The 16,878-nt window shown below is 36.9% G+C and overlaps 1 protein-coding gene across 1 annotated transcript in view; it reads left to right on the top strand.

Moving 5' to 3' along the window:
- The first annotated feature begins 1,070 nt into the window (after window positions 1-1,070).
- CIBAR1 (CBY1 interacting BAR domain containing 1) overlaps window positions 1,071-16,878 on the top strand; it is a 26,856-nt gene continuing 11,048 nt past the window's right edge. The window contains exons 1-6 of the mRNA XM_087864732.1: window positions 1,071-1,227; window positions 1,781-2,015; window positions 4,318-4,386; window positions 5,349-5,450; window positions 7,502-7,507; window positions 9,396-9,500. Of these exons, the coding sequence (XP_087720858.1) occupies window positions 1,202-1,227; window positions 1,781-2,015; window positions 4,318-4,386; window positions 5,349-5,450; window positions 7,502-7,507; window positions 9,396-9,500 (543 nt within the window). The 5' untranslated portion in view covers window positions 1,071-1,201. The remainder of the gene's footprint in view (window positions 1,228-1,780; window positions 2,016-4,317; window positions 4,387-5,348; window positions 5,451-7,501; window positions 7,508-9,395; window positions 9,501-16,878) is intronic.

Raw genomic sequence — 16,878 nt, 5'->3', positions numbered from 1 at the left:
AGAGCAAAGACTCTTCCGCCCAGCGTAACACCTGGGATACAACAGGCATTCAATAGGTAACTTGCTGAATGAATGCAAGGGGAAGAAGAGAGGAATACACTGTAACCTAAGAGAATAGGGAGTTCTCTAAGACAGGTAACACAGGGCAGGGGACATCCATTTGTCCAGAACAAACTTTCATCAGCATAAGGCATTGGGGAATACAAGACCAATTTACGTTTCCTCTCCCTCCAAGAGCTTGGTCTAGACTAGGGGCGTAAAATCGGGAAAATACGCTACCAAGGAAGAGCCCCTAACGCTGTCAGGAAGACAGCAATGTGAGAGTTGTCGAGAGGTTTCTTGAGAGAGAGAAAGCTTGAATTGAGTACTAACAGTGTTCACCTGGAAGAGCAGCACCAGGCTAGGCCAAAAGAGCCCAAAGAACATGGGTTCAAAGGCAAAAGAAAAGTCTCCTGTTTGCTATTTATCTCAGGGCACACTGTTCAACAGTGTAAGTGGTTTGTCACCTCATCCAACTCTGAGGTCCCTCAGGATGAAGAAGGTCCTTTCTTCTTATCTTTGTATGAGTCCAGTGTCTTAACACGATTTTTCCAGAAAATAGGAACTCAACAAATATTTGCTGAAAAAATGAAAAGTTAAAGATGAGACAGTAAGCATTGCTCCTACCGAAGGCAGCTGCCAAAGAGCCCACGTTTTCGGATTCAACACAGGGAGGCGGACAGGTTGAGCAGACGTCCCCCGGCTAAACGGCGGGCGCCGCAGCAGTTCTTGCCCCCACTGGCCTTTAGTTTTACGTTTCCCTCCTAGATACTGGTTGATTGGCTTCTCGCCTCCTTGGCTCACGGTCCAGGCTGGAAGGACTGACTGGAGGCGGCGTTCGGTCAGCGCGGCTCTCCACGAGGATGAAGGGCCCGGCAGCGGGCACACTGGGCAGGAAAGCACGCGCGAGGCGAACGCGCCGGCGGGTCTCGGGGTGGGCGCCGCGGCCCCCGGCTTTCCCTCGCCGCACTCCCGCCGACTCCGGCCTTTGAGCGCGGGGACGCGCCGCGTTGCCGTAGAAACGCCGGGGCCGGCGCGGCGGCGCGCGGGGCGGGCTTTCAGGCTCCAGGAGGCGGCGGCTCGCGCCCCGGCGCACGCTCGGGCCCCTCCGAGCCCAGGTCGTTGGGCCCAGTCCAGGGCCCCCGGCCGTGCGCCAGGCGAGATGTTGAGGCGCAGCTTGGAAAACCGGTAACAGCCCCGGGGCCTCCGCTGGCCAGACCCCCCCCCCCACCGCACTGAAGGGCTCGGGTGGGGGAAGTGGAGCTCTCTCCGTGGGGCCTCCGTGCCGAATTCCGACCCTGGGTTTGGGTCTGGACGGAGCCCGCTGCTCTCTGGGGCCTACCTCCCCGGGCTGCAGCGAGCCCCGGAGGCCAGGGCTGGGATGGGCGATCTCGGGGTCATGCTCCGCGGGCCTCGCACTGCCGCGGGCTGTGCAGACGGCTGGGAGGCAGCCGGGCGCCCAGGCCGCGCCGAGCAGCCCTAGCAGCGGCCACCCCGTAGCGGCGCCGCTGCCCAGAGCCCGGCCTCTTCGTGCGCCTACGCTGTCGGGGTATTGAGGCCAGGCCTCGAAAGGGGACTTAGAGGACCAGAATCCGCTCTCGGAGGTGGTGGGATCCTTGATGGTTTGTGCCTTGGAAGCTGCAAATTGCCCGGGAATGTTTGCATATCAAAGTAACGTGGAGATAAAGCCATCTCATCTCTAATGAGAATGATTTGCGGTTTGTGTCATCTTTTTCTCTAGGGACGCTCAAACCAGACAACTGCAAGATGCTGTCACAAATGTGGAGAAGCATTTCGGAGAGCTGTGCCAAATCTTTGCTGCTTATGTGCGGAAAACTGCCAGACTGCGAGACAAAGCAGACCTACTGGTGAATGAAATTAACGTGTATGCCTCTACAGAGACCCCGAATTTAAAGCAGGGCCTGAAAAACTTTGCTGATGAGTTTGCCAAACTTCAGGATTATCGACAAGCAGAGGTATGGAGGTCACAGCGTCATTGTTATGAATGAGCCCTGAAGTAGTGGATGAAGGACCCGTGAAGATTGCACTTGTAACCCGCCTAACTGCAGTGGCGAACGCACACTTGATAAACGTGCATTTTCATGTAACATGGTGTGAGTCTATTAAAGGGAAGCTTCCTGTGATTTGTGATCTTACCGTTTTCAAACTAAACTTTAGGGTGTCCTGAAGTCCTGAATTTCCCCCACTTCATTTGCCAGCTTTTGGCCAAGGGGTGGCTATTTACAGGGGGTAGTTAACATAGTACCTATGGGGAAGAAAAGGAGCATGACTTGGGTCTTGTGTGCACGTAAGTATATTTTAAAGTATGTCTGGAGATGGAAGGTGTTGAGTGGTAATATGAGTGAATAATAAAGGGACAAGAGATCTTTGTCCATGCTTCAGTGCTCTGGAAAGCTGACCAGTATTTCATTGAGAAAAAGAAAAGCAGCATTGATTTACTGATTTTTATCATATATACTAGTGAGATTTTGTGGTGTGGTTTTGTTTTTTTGTTTTGGAAGGGAGGGAAGAAGGTGTTGTAATTGTTTTCTTTCTAAAAGCTCATTTTTACTCTTAATACCTCATAAGCACCTTCACTTATATTTATTTTAGGTTTCAAGGTTAAATGTTAGAAGTTGCCCAGTTGGAAGCTTCGTTGCTTCTCTTGTACTCCTCTCGTCAGTGCTTTTGGTGCTTTTTAAAAGCCTAATACAGAAATTTCAGTCATCAAAAACACCTCACAAAAACAAAGTGAAGATAATGATCTTTGAACCTGTACTTGCTGTCCATACAGAAATTTGAGTAGTAATTACATTTGGGGGTACTTTTGGGGAAAAGTTGAGTTATTGTCATATGATAATCTACAATAAACAAGCAACTCTCAGTTAACACATTAACTGGGGACTTCAAAAATAATTTATACTCACTGATAACCCTAAAACCCCATGTTAAGACAATAATTTCAATGGCCCTTTCTAGAAAATCTTTATGCTATTTATCAAATAGCAAAGTGAATTGATTTACATTTGTTCTCCTTTTTTATTTCCCTTGCTTACCAAATGGTGGAGGTGCTAATGAACAATGAACAAAAGGTAGGCGACAAAAAGGAGAACAGGAAAAGAGACTTGGATAATCCTTGCACTGAATAATCAGCGTATGGATTATTTGAAATGGTGTAGACTAAACTATCCTGAGTGTTCATGGTTTTGATTTTAGGATTCCTAAAATTCCTAGGATATTTAAATACTCAATGAGAACTTAATTTTTTTCATTTTCCTAAAATCTTTTAAAGTGAAACATTCATATACATTTTGTTTATAGAAAAATCAATATGAAATGAAATGTGCTATATAAACATGTATCATCAAAAAAAGCCTTCTTCCTGCTGCAAAAATACATGTTCATTTTAAACAGTTAAATGATGTCATCTTGTATTACCTGTCCTGATAAAGAAAATTTTCATGTCCAGGAGTTATTTTTCTTATGCTGTATTTGCCTTTAAAAAACCCGTTTCTTCAGTGCCTTCCACTCTTGCTATTAATTAAAGGAAGTAATTACTCAAAGTGATAAAAATTGTAATGTTTAAGAAAAACAGTTTAATTCTATATAAAAGATCAACCATGGAGTTTGACAGCTCAGCAACACTGAGACCATTTATCTTTTTCTCCAAGCTTCTTTTCTGGCTTCCCAGAAAAGAATTGCAGCTAATACAGTGGTCTTTAAGTTGTTTTTTTTTTTTTTTTTTTTTTTTTTTTTTGCTTTTGAGGATTGTGTCGCTTTAAATTTTTCCAATATGCTGTATCTTTCAGCTTCAATTTTCTTATCTGGAAAGTTGGACTGTTACATTTCAGAGATAATATGTGTAAAATACCTGACACCGCGCTAAACACACTGAAAGTGGTAACTGTACTAAAATTTGAGATGTCTTGACACTTACCCAAAAGCTACTATAATGAAGAAAAATAATACAGAGATCATGTGGCAGAGATAAGCTTCTTAGAAACCTGAGATGTTTTCTTGTCGTATTGCGTACTAGGTACTTTTCTGCTTTCATTGTTACTCTACATCTTTACAGCTTTTATTGTTTGAGTTTAGATTCTGAGTTTTATCAATTTCGATGATTATTCTTTTACTTATAAACAGACATTTTAAACAATTTAAAACATTATTCTGTGTAGTAATTATGTTCAGGTTAAATAGCCCAGGTTTTATTTCGGAATTTAAATTTTGTTATGTCTATGTTTCTTTTCAGTTATATTTTATAATAATTTTCAATAGGTTGAAAGACTTGAAGCCAAAGTAGTTGAACCTTTGAAAGCTTATGGAACCATTGTAAAAATGAAACGAGTAAGTAAATTCATTTTTCCTACTATTATTAACTATTATGGCAGAGTATGAGGTTTCCAATAACTGTCCTCTTAATAAAAAGTACAACGTAGTGTTACAGTTTTTTTACACACTCTGTATAAAGCACCATTTCTTAGAACTTTGAGAGTAGTGAAATATTTTCAGTGAGCTTATTACTAAGTAAACCATAGCAACATGAAGCAATACTTTATTACAGAAACTTTAAAATATTAATCTTTATAGTCATGAAGAACTTACTTTAGTAAATGAATATGTTTTTATTTTTCATTTTAAACAGGCAATAACATGTAGACTAAAGGTGAATGTGACAAAGTTCTATTTTTTTATTGAGGTATAAGTGACATATTAGTTTCAATTGTACAACATAATGATTCAATAGTTGTATATATTGTGAAATGACCACCACCACAAGTCTAGTTAACATCCATCACTACCTAGTTAGACATTTTTTTCTTTTGACGACAACTTTTAAAATGTTCTCTTAACAACTTTCAAATATGCAATACAGTGTTAGTAACTATACTCACCTCACCACACTGTATGTTTCTACCCCAAGTTCTGTTTTTTCAACCAACTTTGAGGTATAATTTATAGGCAATAAAATTCTCCTGTTTTAAGTATTCATGGAGTTTTGACAAATGTGTATACACATATAACTACCACCATAATCAAAATTATATATATATGTATATAAAATTATATATGTGGTTAAAAGTTTGCATTGAAATTATCTTGTCCATGTCATTATTTGAGAGGGTTTTAAAGAAACACACATATGCACACTCTCACACAAAGACACATACTAATTTTGCAGTAGTAATAATTCCTGTGGTAATAATACCTGGACCAAACAAGGAGTGTTCTCCCATTTTTAAAACAGAGTGTATGTCTTTTATTTCTTCAATCAGAAATTTTCATTAATCAAAAATGCTTATTTTCAGGATGACCTCAAAGCAACATTAACAGCAAGGAATCGAGAAGCTAAACAGTTAACTCAGTTAGAAAGAACACGTCAGCGAAACCCATCTGATCGACATGTTATTGTATCCTTTGACTTTTGATCTTTAAAAAAATGTTTTGTAAGGTATGCCGTACAAAAGTGAATATAGATGGGAATTACACATTTCTACTTTTAAGTGTGCAGAAAATTCGAATATAAAGCTTGAAAGAAACATGTGCATTTATAATTCTCATTATAGAAATAAACTAATTTTAAAGAGAATACACCACCTAATTCAATCCCCTCCTACTGTTTTCCATAATAGATATTAAAAAAATAAAACACTTAAAAACGTTGATGTGTTTATAAAAACTAAGTTCAAAATTCTGGGTTTTTTTCACATGATGACTGAATATTAATTATAAAATTAACTTAAAGATCTATCATGAATCCTAATATATCAGTGCCCTGTCTGCCCCACTTTTGAGAAAAGAAAGAATGATTTTTTCCCAGAATTCCCTTCACCTTTAAAAACAACAACGTGAAACCACAATTATGACTAGCATCCAAAGACCCTCAGGAGATTCTAGAGTAAAATTGAGGTCCATACCTGGACACAAAAGGATCTAGATAGGACTGTCTACTATAACAAGGTTCTTCTTTTAAGAATGACTTACTTAAGCTAGAATGTGCCTTGTTCGTGACTAAACAAAAGAATAGAAAATAGTGCCTGGCTAATTGCCAGCAATTGGGATAAGTGCAATTATATAGAAAGTACTAATTTATCCCGCTGCCTCTTTTTCCCATTCCTTCTTATGTCTCCTTCCTACTTCCTGAAGGTTTTTACTGCCCAGCTCAGCCAGAAACCACATGAGGAGTGGCTCTATGGGGGCATTTGAGGTTCCAGAACACCTCCATTCCTGAGGGGAATCCCTTGAGCAGTGATTTGGGGCTGCAGCAATTGCCTGGTCCTCCTTCCTTTGGACCAAAGGTACATACGCCCAACCTTGCAATAAAAATAAAAAATGGGCAGCCATAGGGCTTAGGAGTGCCCATTGGAGGCTGGGATAGGAGCATCTCGTTGATGTACAACTAGATTACGCAGTCTGGGTTTTCAGCAAGTCAGGCAAATCAGAGAAAGCTGGAAAATTTATGACTGATGACTAGGGACTAAGGGAGAGACCAGGTTGTCACCAGTTTTTAAGAAGTAAGCCAGAGGTCAAACTTTTACTGTTTTGTTTTGGAGGAAAATACATAATTCAGGAAAAATGTCATATCTGGAATCCTGAGTGGTTGGTAGGATTGAATCAGGGGTATTGGTATGGAGACAGCACAGAAATGAATATTCCTAAGACAAAGATGTTTCTCACTTAGATGGTCTGTTGTGAACACTGCTGTGGAGGAGGTAGTCTTATACTGTAGATGAAACTGGACTTGAGTTCACATGGGGGAAATAAATGTGACACAGGAATAGATTATTGCTGGAGGTGAACTGCTGTGCTCACTGGGAAAGTGAGTGGATTTTGACAACCTAAGACGAGAAAATAAAGGACAATCTAGCTATAAATGTATTCAATATAAATATAAAAATATTTACTCATAGTGTTACAGAGTATTTACCAGGATGGACCCTTAAAATTCATCTGACAATTCAAAAGAAGCGTGTTAAAGTTCAGTATGCCAAAGAACATGGAGTAGCACTGATGCAAGAGGATGGGGCAAAGAAGAATCTCGGGGCTCTGGTTCACCATTTCAGAAGCCATTTTGCATTCAGGACTAATTTCATGAAATACACTGATACCTCTACTCATAATATCTTAATCAAAAGCATTTCCTACTCAACTTGATCCATCATAGGATTTTGAAGAATTTTCAGAAAAAAGAAGAAATAGAAACCTATATCCTCTTTGCTAAAAATAGCTGTGTAATTTTGGGTGAGTTGCTGTGCCTAAGTAAAAGGATTTGAGACTTCCAGAGATGAATAGTAGTTGCTGGAGGGTGGTGAAGATCAAGATGTCCCAGCTGTAGCTTCTGCTTCACCACCCTCCCCTGGTTTAAACAATTCTACCCACCCGTCTAAATTTTAAAACTTTTTTTAAATTTGAAACTATCAGTAAAATGGGGAGGACAAAGACATAAGTCAAAAGGAAGTAGTCACAAGTAAAGAACGTATGGGTCACATGCAATAGTATTAAGGAATTAGTCTGCTTGAGTATTCTCGTTAGTAGGTTAACATGCATCAAATAACTGTTAGAAATTTTTCATACGAATCTATAAAGGAGCTCTATGTCACTTTTGAATTTCCTGTGATGAAGTTATATTTTTAAATCTCAAGCCCAGTAATATAGAAAATTATTTTTGATTACTAGGTATGATTAAAAGTTAAAAGTTTATATGGTTTTAAGAAACTTTACACCCTATATGGCAAATGTACACACACATACACATAAAACATTATTTTTTTACACTTAGTATCTTAAAATCGTGTATTTGAGTTAATCTAAATATAAGAGTACATAATCACTATGAAGTTATAATTAATGTATAATCTAATTGCAAGATTATATAATTCTACGAGCATACGATTTTAATTTATTTTTAAAAATTGTTCTCTTTGAAATGTATTTTTTCCTTTATGAAAAATTTCAGGCACAGGTGGGTAATAAAGTGGTGTGTCAAGAAATGGATCCTTATAGTAAAAACTCTTTTACTTATTTCAATTTATATATTTTCTTGAAAGCAAGGGCTAAATGTCAGAATAATATGTGTCACATTTTTCCCATGGATTAATTATTAAATGATGATATTTGATACTTTTGAATAAATATACTACATTAGTATAGGAAACAAAACTATTAGAAAGAATTTAATCAGAAAATTAGGCTATTTTTTATTTTTATTTTTTATTTATTTTTTTAAAGATTTTATTTATTTATTCAACAGAGATAGAGACAGCCAGCGAGAGAGGGAACACAAGCAGGGGGAGTGGGAGAGGAAGAAGCAGGCTCATAGCGGAAGAGCCTGATGTGGGGCTCGATCCCATAACGCCGGGATCACGCCCTGAGCCGAAGGCAGACGGCAGACGCTGAACCACTGTGCCACCCAGGCGCCCCTAGGCTATTTTTTTAAAACCTTTGCTGTTTAACAAAATATTTTAAATAGTTTTGGGCAACAGTTGTTCTAAAGTAAGAGATACTTTTTTAAGAGAAATACATGAGTAGATTGGAAATGTTCTGCCCTTTACTGTAGCCACTAGCAATATATGGCTCTTGAGCTCTTGAAATGGAATGAGTAAATGAGGACATAAATTTTCATTTTATCTTAATGTAAATAGCCACATGTGGCTATGGCCACCATACTGATTATACAACACAGATCTGGGGTAGTATGAGTGCTTGTCATTACAATATATGAAGTAAAGCATTAGACGTGCCATCTAATTTGTTACTGGCATATATATTTTTTGTACTAAGCACTAACTAAATGGTAACAGTGTAATATTGTTAGCTTCTAAGAAGAATATACAAATACACCCCATGCTGAAATAAATATTTGTAGTGTATATTCTACGATATCTGATTAGGATATTATAAGATTAGAAACATTTAATGCATTTGGAGAACTAGAAAATTGAAAATACTTAAGTCACAGGTCCTTTTTTGGAGAGAAAGGGTTAAGGGGAAAGAATGAGAAGAAAAATAGAATGATAAATGGCATAGACAGTGAAATAGGTGAAAGCAGTAGAAAATATAGAAAATTGTTTTACAGTTAATAATCCAAGGGTGATATATAGAAAAAATTATTTTGTAGGAAGAAAGGGAAGGAGTTTTGTTTTTCTTTTGTTTGAGGTCAGGAATCATGTTTCTTAATAGATTTAAGTTCTTTATTCTGCATCTTCTTATTTTATATGGTGAAATATATTACTGAACAATTTACAGTTGTTATGCCAAAAAGCCAATAATGCAATGGTAACATTTACAAATAGATTCAATTGAATGGGTTCTGACTTGAATTTTTTTATATCTTTGGTTGGGGAATTCTTTTGCAGGCAGAAACTGAATTGCAGAGAGCTACAATGGATGCTACCCGAACAACTCATCATCTGGAGGAAACTATTGACAATTTTGAAAAGCAGAAAATAAAGGATATAAAGGTAAAGTAACTGTTAAAGTTTGAAACATGTTTTCTAATCCTATTTTTTGTTTTATTTTAATGTATGAAAAATTTAAATCACTGATTTTTTTAGGCCATAGTCTATATGAATAAGATACTATAAAATATAGCATACTATATATAAAGATACTAATAAAAATATCAAATGTTATTTTCCCATTTCCTCAGATATTCAACTTATTATCATAAGTACTATTTAATCAAAGGAAATTAACATTTCTTATGTTTTTGTGCATCCAGTGCTGTTACAGACACTATATATATATAATCTTTTAATCTTTATAGCAACCTCGTAAGCATGAGGTGGTGTTATCCATATCTTTTACGAAATTTAAGCAGAGATATAAAGTAATCCCCAAAGTATCATAGCCAAAAATCTGAACTATAAACCAATTATGTATTTTTAAAAATCTGGGCTTTCCAATACAATACACTCTCATTAAATGCTCTCTAGTCACTGCATCTTATCTAATGAATGAATCGGTAAGAGTGGCCAACCACATAAAGTTGCATCCATCACAATGTGGTATCACAAGAATTGCCTTATTTTATTGTAAAAAGCCAGTAGATTTGACACCTTTGGGATCATGGACTTCAGAAGGTCTTTAGTGACTTTTTCATAGGCGCCTGGACAGATTTGGAGGATTGCTTGTGACCTTAGAAAGTCCTTTAAAACAAGTCATCTAGGATGTGTTTTGGCTCCCTGCAAATTTTCCGGGATCAAGCTTTAAAGAAAAATATTTTTGTCATTTTATAACTATTAACAAAAGTTATGTTCTTATCAATAAAATAAGCACCATCTGCCACTTAATAATCATCATTCCTTTTTACAGTCCATGAATCAACATTCATTTGCACCTCCCCCCCCCCCCCCATCATAGTTTCAAAGGATTTCAGAACTTTGATTTTTCTGATAGCCATGCTTCAAGGTCTCTGGTTTGGTCCTGAAGACCACAAACCTTTTTTTGAAGCCTCTCAATTACTTTACACTCTGCTGGGTAATGCATGAAGAGCATCTCAGAAAGCTGCCCTGAGACAAACTCCATTTCCTGAGGTGGGAGTGTGTGGGCAGGAATAATGTTTTATACTTGATGACATCATCTCTTAAATTGAGGGAGAGAGGAAGTAAGGTTATTAAAATAATTAGCTCTCACCTGAACGATGAGAATGGAGACTTGTGAGGTATGTTGACTCCATTGCCACTAAGGGCTTCATTAGTGATGGCAGTCTGATTCCTCACTGCAGCACTGCTCCTCACGCCTGCAAAATTTGCTTTTACACATGGCAGTCTGTCTCTGATCTTTGGGCTCACTTCGGGTTCAGACTACCTCTTTAATTCCCTGAGCAACTACCAGTTACAAAACAGGCAGAGAGAGTGAGTGCAGAATTCCCAACTGCAATTCCTACGACCTGGGATTTCCTGAAGCATTAGGACAGAGGGGCTGCAGAGTGGAGGGTGCACAAAGAAAAGGGCTTTCAAGCTTTTCTCTTTGCCTACTGTATTATGCCCCTGGAAGGAAGTCTCTTGGTGGTCACCAAAAGTATAAGACAAGAAGAAACCTTTTTAATAAATTGAGATAGAAGTCATACACCATACAGTTCACCCATTTAAAATGTACAGCCCTGTGGTTTTTAGTGTGTTCCAATATGTGCAACCGTTACCACTCAATTTTAGAACACTGTTATCACCTCAAAGACCTAGTACTTTGCTGCTTCCTACATGTACCCCTACCTCCCACCCCCAGCCCTAAGCAACCACCACTAATCTGAAGTCTCTGTGGATTTGGCTGTTCTGGCCATTTCATGTGAATGGAATCATAACATGGTTTTTTTAACTGGCTTCTTTCACTTAGCATAATGCTTTCATTATTAGCTATATATAACATATGTTATATGTATGTTAGCTATATACATGCTTTTGTATCATAGCATGTATTCGTAATCCATTCCTTTTTATAGCCAAATATTCCATTATATGGATATAACCACATTTTGTTTATCCGTTTATCAGTTGATGGACATTTGGGATGTTTCTGCTTTTGGGCTATTGTGATTAATGATACATTCATGTACAAATTTTTGTATGGACATACATTTTCATTTTTCTTTTTTTTTTTTTTTAAAGATTTTATTTATTTATTTATTCGATAGAGATAGAGACAGCCAGCGAGAGAGGGAACACAAGCAGGGGGAGTGGGAGAGGAAGAAGCAGGCTCATAGCGGAAGAGCCTGATGTGGGGCTCGATCCCATAATGCCGGGATCACGCCCTGAGCCGAAGGCAGACGCTTAACCACTGTGCCACCCAGGCGCCCCCATTTTCATTTTTCTTATGTATATATCTAATCAAATTGCTGGATCATATGGTAGCCCTATCTTTAATCATTTGAGAATGCACCATTCTCAATGCATTGAGAATGCATCATTGTACATACCCACCAGTAACATACGAGGGTTCAGATTTCTCTGCATCCTCACCAATACTTGCTGTTGATCAGACTTTTTCATTACAGACATCCTAGTGGGTGTAAAATTGTATCTCATTGTGGCTTTGAGTTGCATTTCCCTGCTAATGCTTAATGACCATTTGTATATCTTCCTTGAAGAAATGTCTCTTCAGATCCTTTGCCCGTATTTTAATTGGGTTGTCTTTTTATTATTGAGTGGTAAAAGTTCTTTATCTATTCTGGATACAAGTCCCTTTTCAGATCTATGATTTGAAAATTTTTTCTCCCATTCTTAGGGTTCTTTTCAATATCTTGATGTTCCTTGAAGCAGAAAATTTGTAATTTTAATGAAATCCAGTATGTTTCTTTTGTTGCTTATGTTTTTAGTGTCATATCTAACAATCATTGCCGAATCTGAGATCTTGAAAATTTATCTCTGTTTTCTTCTAATAGTTGTATAGTTTTCATGGTTCATTTAAGCTTTTGATCCATTTGAGTTAAGTTTTATGTATGGTGTGAACCGAAGGTTAAACTTCATCTTTTTGCATGTCTGGTTGCCCAAGCACCATTTGTTGAAGAAGCTATTCTTTCCCATTGAATAGTCTTGTTGAACATCAGTGGACGTGGTTTTGTTTCTAGACTTTGTCTTTCATTGATCTATAGATCTCTCCTTATGCCAGTACCACACTATCTTCATTAGCATTGCTTTATAATGAATTTTAAAATCAGGGTATGTGAGTTCTCCTTTGTTCTTTTTAAAGACTGTTTTGCTATTCTGGATCTGTTGTAATTCTGTATGAATTTTAAAATCAGCTTGTCAGTTTCTATGAAGAAGTCAGGTGGGATTCTGGTAGGGATTGCATCAAATCTGTAAATCAGTTTGAGGAGTATTGGCGTGTTAAAATTAATTTTTCCGATCCATGAACATGGGACATTTTTCCATTTATTTAAATATTCCTTAATTTATTTTAACCATGTTTGTAGTTTTCAGAGTATAAGTTTTGTTGTGCTTCTTTTCTTAAACTTTTTCCTAAGTATTTTACAATTCTTGATGCTATCGTAAATGGATCTGTTTAATTTCATTTTTGGATTGTTCATTGCAAATGCACACAGAAATAATTTATTTTTGCACATTCATCTTATATTCTGCAGCCTTGCAGAACTCATTTATTAGCACTGACAGTTTTTTAGTAGATTCCTTGGGATTTTCTACATACAAGATCTGTGACAACCTACACTTTAAATGCAGACCCCCATGATCTAGCAAACTTCCGGAAATGGTTTCCAGAGGTCAGTATTAAACTCTGTTACAGTTCTGAATCTCCATTTTATACATCCTTCCTCCTCAGTATCAGATAGTTTCTTTTCCAAGTCAGGCCTCATTTGAGATCTTTTATGATGAAAAGGATTGCACAAATCCCATACCAGAAACCTCAAAGACAAGTCAGAAAGAGTTTCATTATTGCCCCACTATGTTGATGTTAGCATGTCTCACATTTCCGTTTATGAGAAAATTCTTGGAAAAGTAAAAATCGTTGATGCCATTCATAATTTAGAGAGAAACCTAGAACATTCTTATTCTTACCTGTTATCAGGCTACTGCTACAGATGGGGATAGAGCTTCTGGCTCCTTCTTTAACCTCCCTGGGGGCAGAAATGAGTGAGCACTGCTGATAACTGTACTACTGTATTGAGGTGGGTTTAATTTACAAGCCCATCTGAATTTTGGTAGCAGCATTAATCAGCAAGGTAGCACAGTTTTTAGATAATTTTCATAGGAAGCTTGCAAAAAATTTGTCTTTCTGAGAACAGTTGTTATGGAACTTACCGCACACAATGTGAATGAAAAAAATCACAATCCCTGGGGTGCCTGAGTGGCTTAGTTAAGTGGTTAAAAATCCGGACTCTTGATTTTGGCTAAGGTCATGATCCCAGGGCCATGAGATGGAGCCCCACACCAGGCTCCATGCTGGGCATAGAGCCTGCTTAAAATTCTCTCTCTCTCCGCTCCTCCCCCTGTTCATTCCTCCTTCTCTCTTTCTTTCTCTCTTAAGAAAAAAATCACAATCCCATTTGTTTCCCAGGTAATTGGAAAAATCATCAGTTATATGGTGAATGTCAAGGGAATTTGACCAGGGGTCACTCCTGGAACAGAGGGACAGGAATGCAGTATGTGGTAAAGTAGCTAACATGAGCAAGACATCTTCTAAATGTAATTTTTAAAAGCTTTATTTTTCTTACAACTAAATATAAAATCACCATAATTTTTTTTCATAAAATTATTGAGAAAAATGTAATAATCCTACAACTCAAATAATCAGTTACCATTCTGGTTCATATCATTCCAGCTTTTTTTCTGTGCACATATGTACAAGAGATGTAACAGATTTTCTCAGGTTTTGACTATGTCACATATTCTGTGCATTTTCTGTGAATAAACTCATTTACTCCTCACAACGTCCTTATGAGGAGAATATCATTACCCCTATACATACAGTTATAGTTAAGTAGACCACACTGTATGTAGCAGGTCTTTTTAAAATTTAATGTATCATGGACATATTTGCTATGAAACAAGAGATGCATATCATCCTTTCTGGTATCCTCAGAGTATTTTCTGTGGATATATTACTTCAACTAACCAGTCCTAATTGGTGGATTATTGGTTAGTTTTGCAGTTAGAAGTCTCATTGCATCATTAAACATTGGCCTTTTTGTTGATCCATTTATTCTTCTGAGATAAATTACCAGAGTGGCATTTCTGACTCAAAGAGCATATACCCTTTAACTTTTGATACTGTTTGTCCACAAAGCTTTAAACTTCCAACCACAAAATTTTAAGTAGCATTTCTACAAAACCTTGCATGAGCAACCCAGTGTACCAATGAAGAGTGCCAGTGTTTTTAATAATAACTAATCTGACAGGTGAAAGAATCAGTGTCATCTTAATTTGCAGTTACTACTAAGACGTAATATTTTCATACATTTAATGACACATTTATTTCTTCTTTAGTAAATTACCCACACTTGTCCTTAGCCTGTATTTTTATTGAATATTGGTAGTTTTCTTATGAATTTGTAAAAAGTCTTTAGATTGAGAAAATTAACCCCTTATATTAAAGAGAAGATATGTTGCAAATGTATTTTCCCATTTTGTTGTTTATGGTGTGTTTTTGCCTTAAAGTTTTATTTTTGTTGCCAGATCTGTTGGGTCTTCTCCTTTTTGGTTTCTGACATGGTGTCATGCTTAGAAAGGTTGTTTTCATCCTTAAGATTGTATAAATACTTGCTTATATTTTCTTCTAGTATTTGTGATATCTAAAAAAATTTTAAATATTTAAGCATTTTATCTGGTAGTTGTGTTTTGCATATGGTATGAGGTAGATTCTAATTTCATTCTTTTCAAGTAGATAAAATTTCTCTTGACATCATTTATTGAATAACCTGTATTCTGGAGAACCATTATTTCCCCTTTATTTGCCAAAATATTAGTAAGACCTTTTATGACATTTTTGTTAAAAGTCTTGCTTGCTAATTAAATCAGATGGAGGCTTTAATATTAGGAAAAAGAACATTTTCTGACTTAGCAAGTGTACTTCTTGAGTAATAAAAATAGCTAACTTGTGTTGAGCACTAACTCTAAACCAGTTACCATACCTTTTCTTGGATTATCTCATTTAATCCTTAACCCCAAAACCTATGAGGTTGATACTGTTGTTATCCCCATTGTACAGACGAAAAAAACTAGGCAGAAGAACAGATAAACTGCTTAATATTATATAGCTGTTATGTTTGTCATGATTGGAACCCAGATTTATCTTAATCCAGACCCCATATTCTTAACTACTATACTCTCCTGCTTTACAGAATACTTGCCAACAGGTAAGAATTTCAGATTAGCTCACCCATACCCCACCCATAAAAATTAGGTATGTGCCCAATTTGCCTTCTAGTGACACAAAATAAAATTGGAAAGGGGGGAAAAATTCATTCATGCTTCTGTCTCTGATCATACTGACCCATTCCAGATAAGATTACATGAGATCACTGAAAGTTAGCTGTATTTATTTGAAGAAAATTATTTCTAAATATGACTGGTTCCTAGAAAGTTCCACCACCCTTCTGATCATTCACTGAAAATATTTTATTTCAAAAACGTGCCTTTTATATTCTTTCTTATATTAGTTGTCATCTTTTATGTTCTTTGCTATTATTCTTTCTTCTGCCTATTTTTGGATATTTTATGAAATTCTAACTAGAAAGAGTATAATTGGTAGGATTTCTTCTGACTCTACTCAGGGATATAACTCTACTCTGTGATAATCTTTAGGCTTCATGACTCTTGGTCAAAAATTCCAAGTCTGGGATAGTAAATTACCAGTACTACTGATTTCTCATTACTGTTTCTGACAGAAAAAAAAAAAAAAAATCAATAGGTCCATTCTCCTCTTATTCAGGTGTTCTAATAGAGATTTTGTCAAGAAATAAAAGTTCAAACCACAGAGGCTTAAACCAAAGTATCACAGAACTTGAGAGTGATTCCCCCCACCTTCCAACTAGTAAATAATAGCCGTTTATAAAGATAGTTTGTAAAGTACTTACCACTAATTAAAACTAAATTTTGAGATTGGAAAATGGTAACAGACTAAAAGTTGATCAGTGTCTTAAAATGAGAATGTAGTAATTTCTCTTATCAGAGGATATGAATAAAGAAAAAGAGTGTATTGACAGACAGACATATCTATATATTTTTCAGGGCTTATGAGCTAAGGGGAATATAAATCCTATAAAATGTTAGTATTGAGTAATTGTTATTTCAGAGATGACAGAGTCAGAGATTTTGACCATCAGAAATTTAATAAGCATATTCACACATTTGAAAAATATTTTAAAATAGTCACATATTCCACAAA

The sequence above is a fragment of the Ursus americanus genome, chromosome 9, assembly GCF_024610735.1.
Source record: "Ursus americanus isolate L20-20 chromosome 9, mUrsAme1.1.p, whole genome shotgun sequence".
Taxonomy (NCBI): Eukaryota; Metazoa; Chordata; class Mammalia; order Carnivora; family Ursidae; genus Ursus; species Ursus americanus.
The sequence above is the reverse complement of the archived record's forward strand: the minus strand, read 5'-3'. Positions and strand labels throughout refer to the sequence as shown.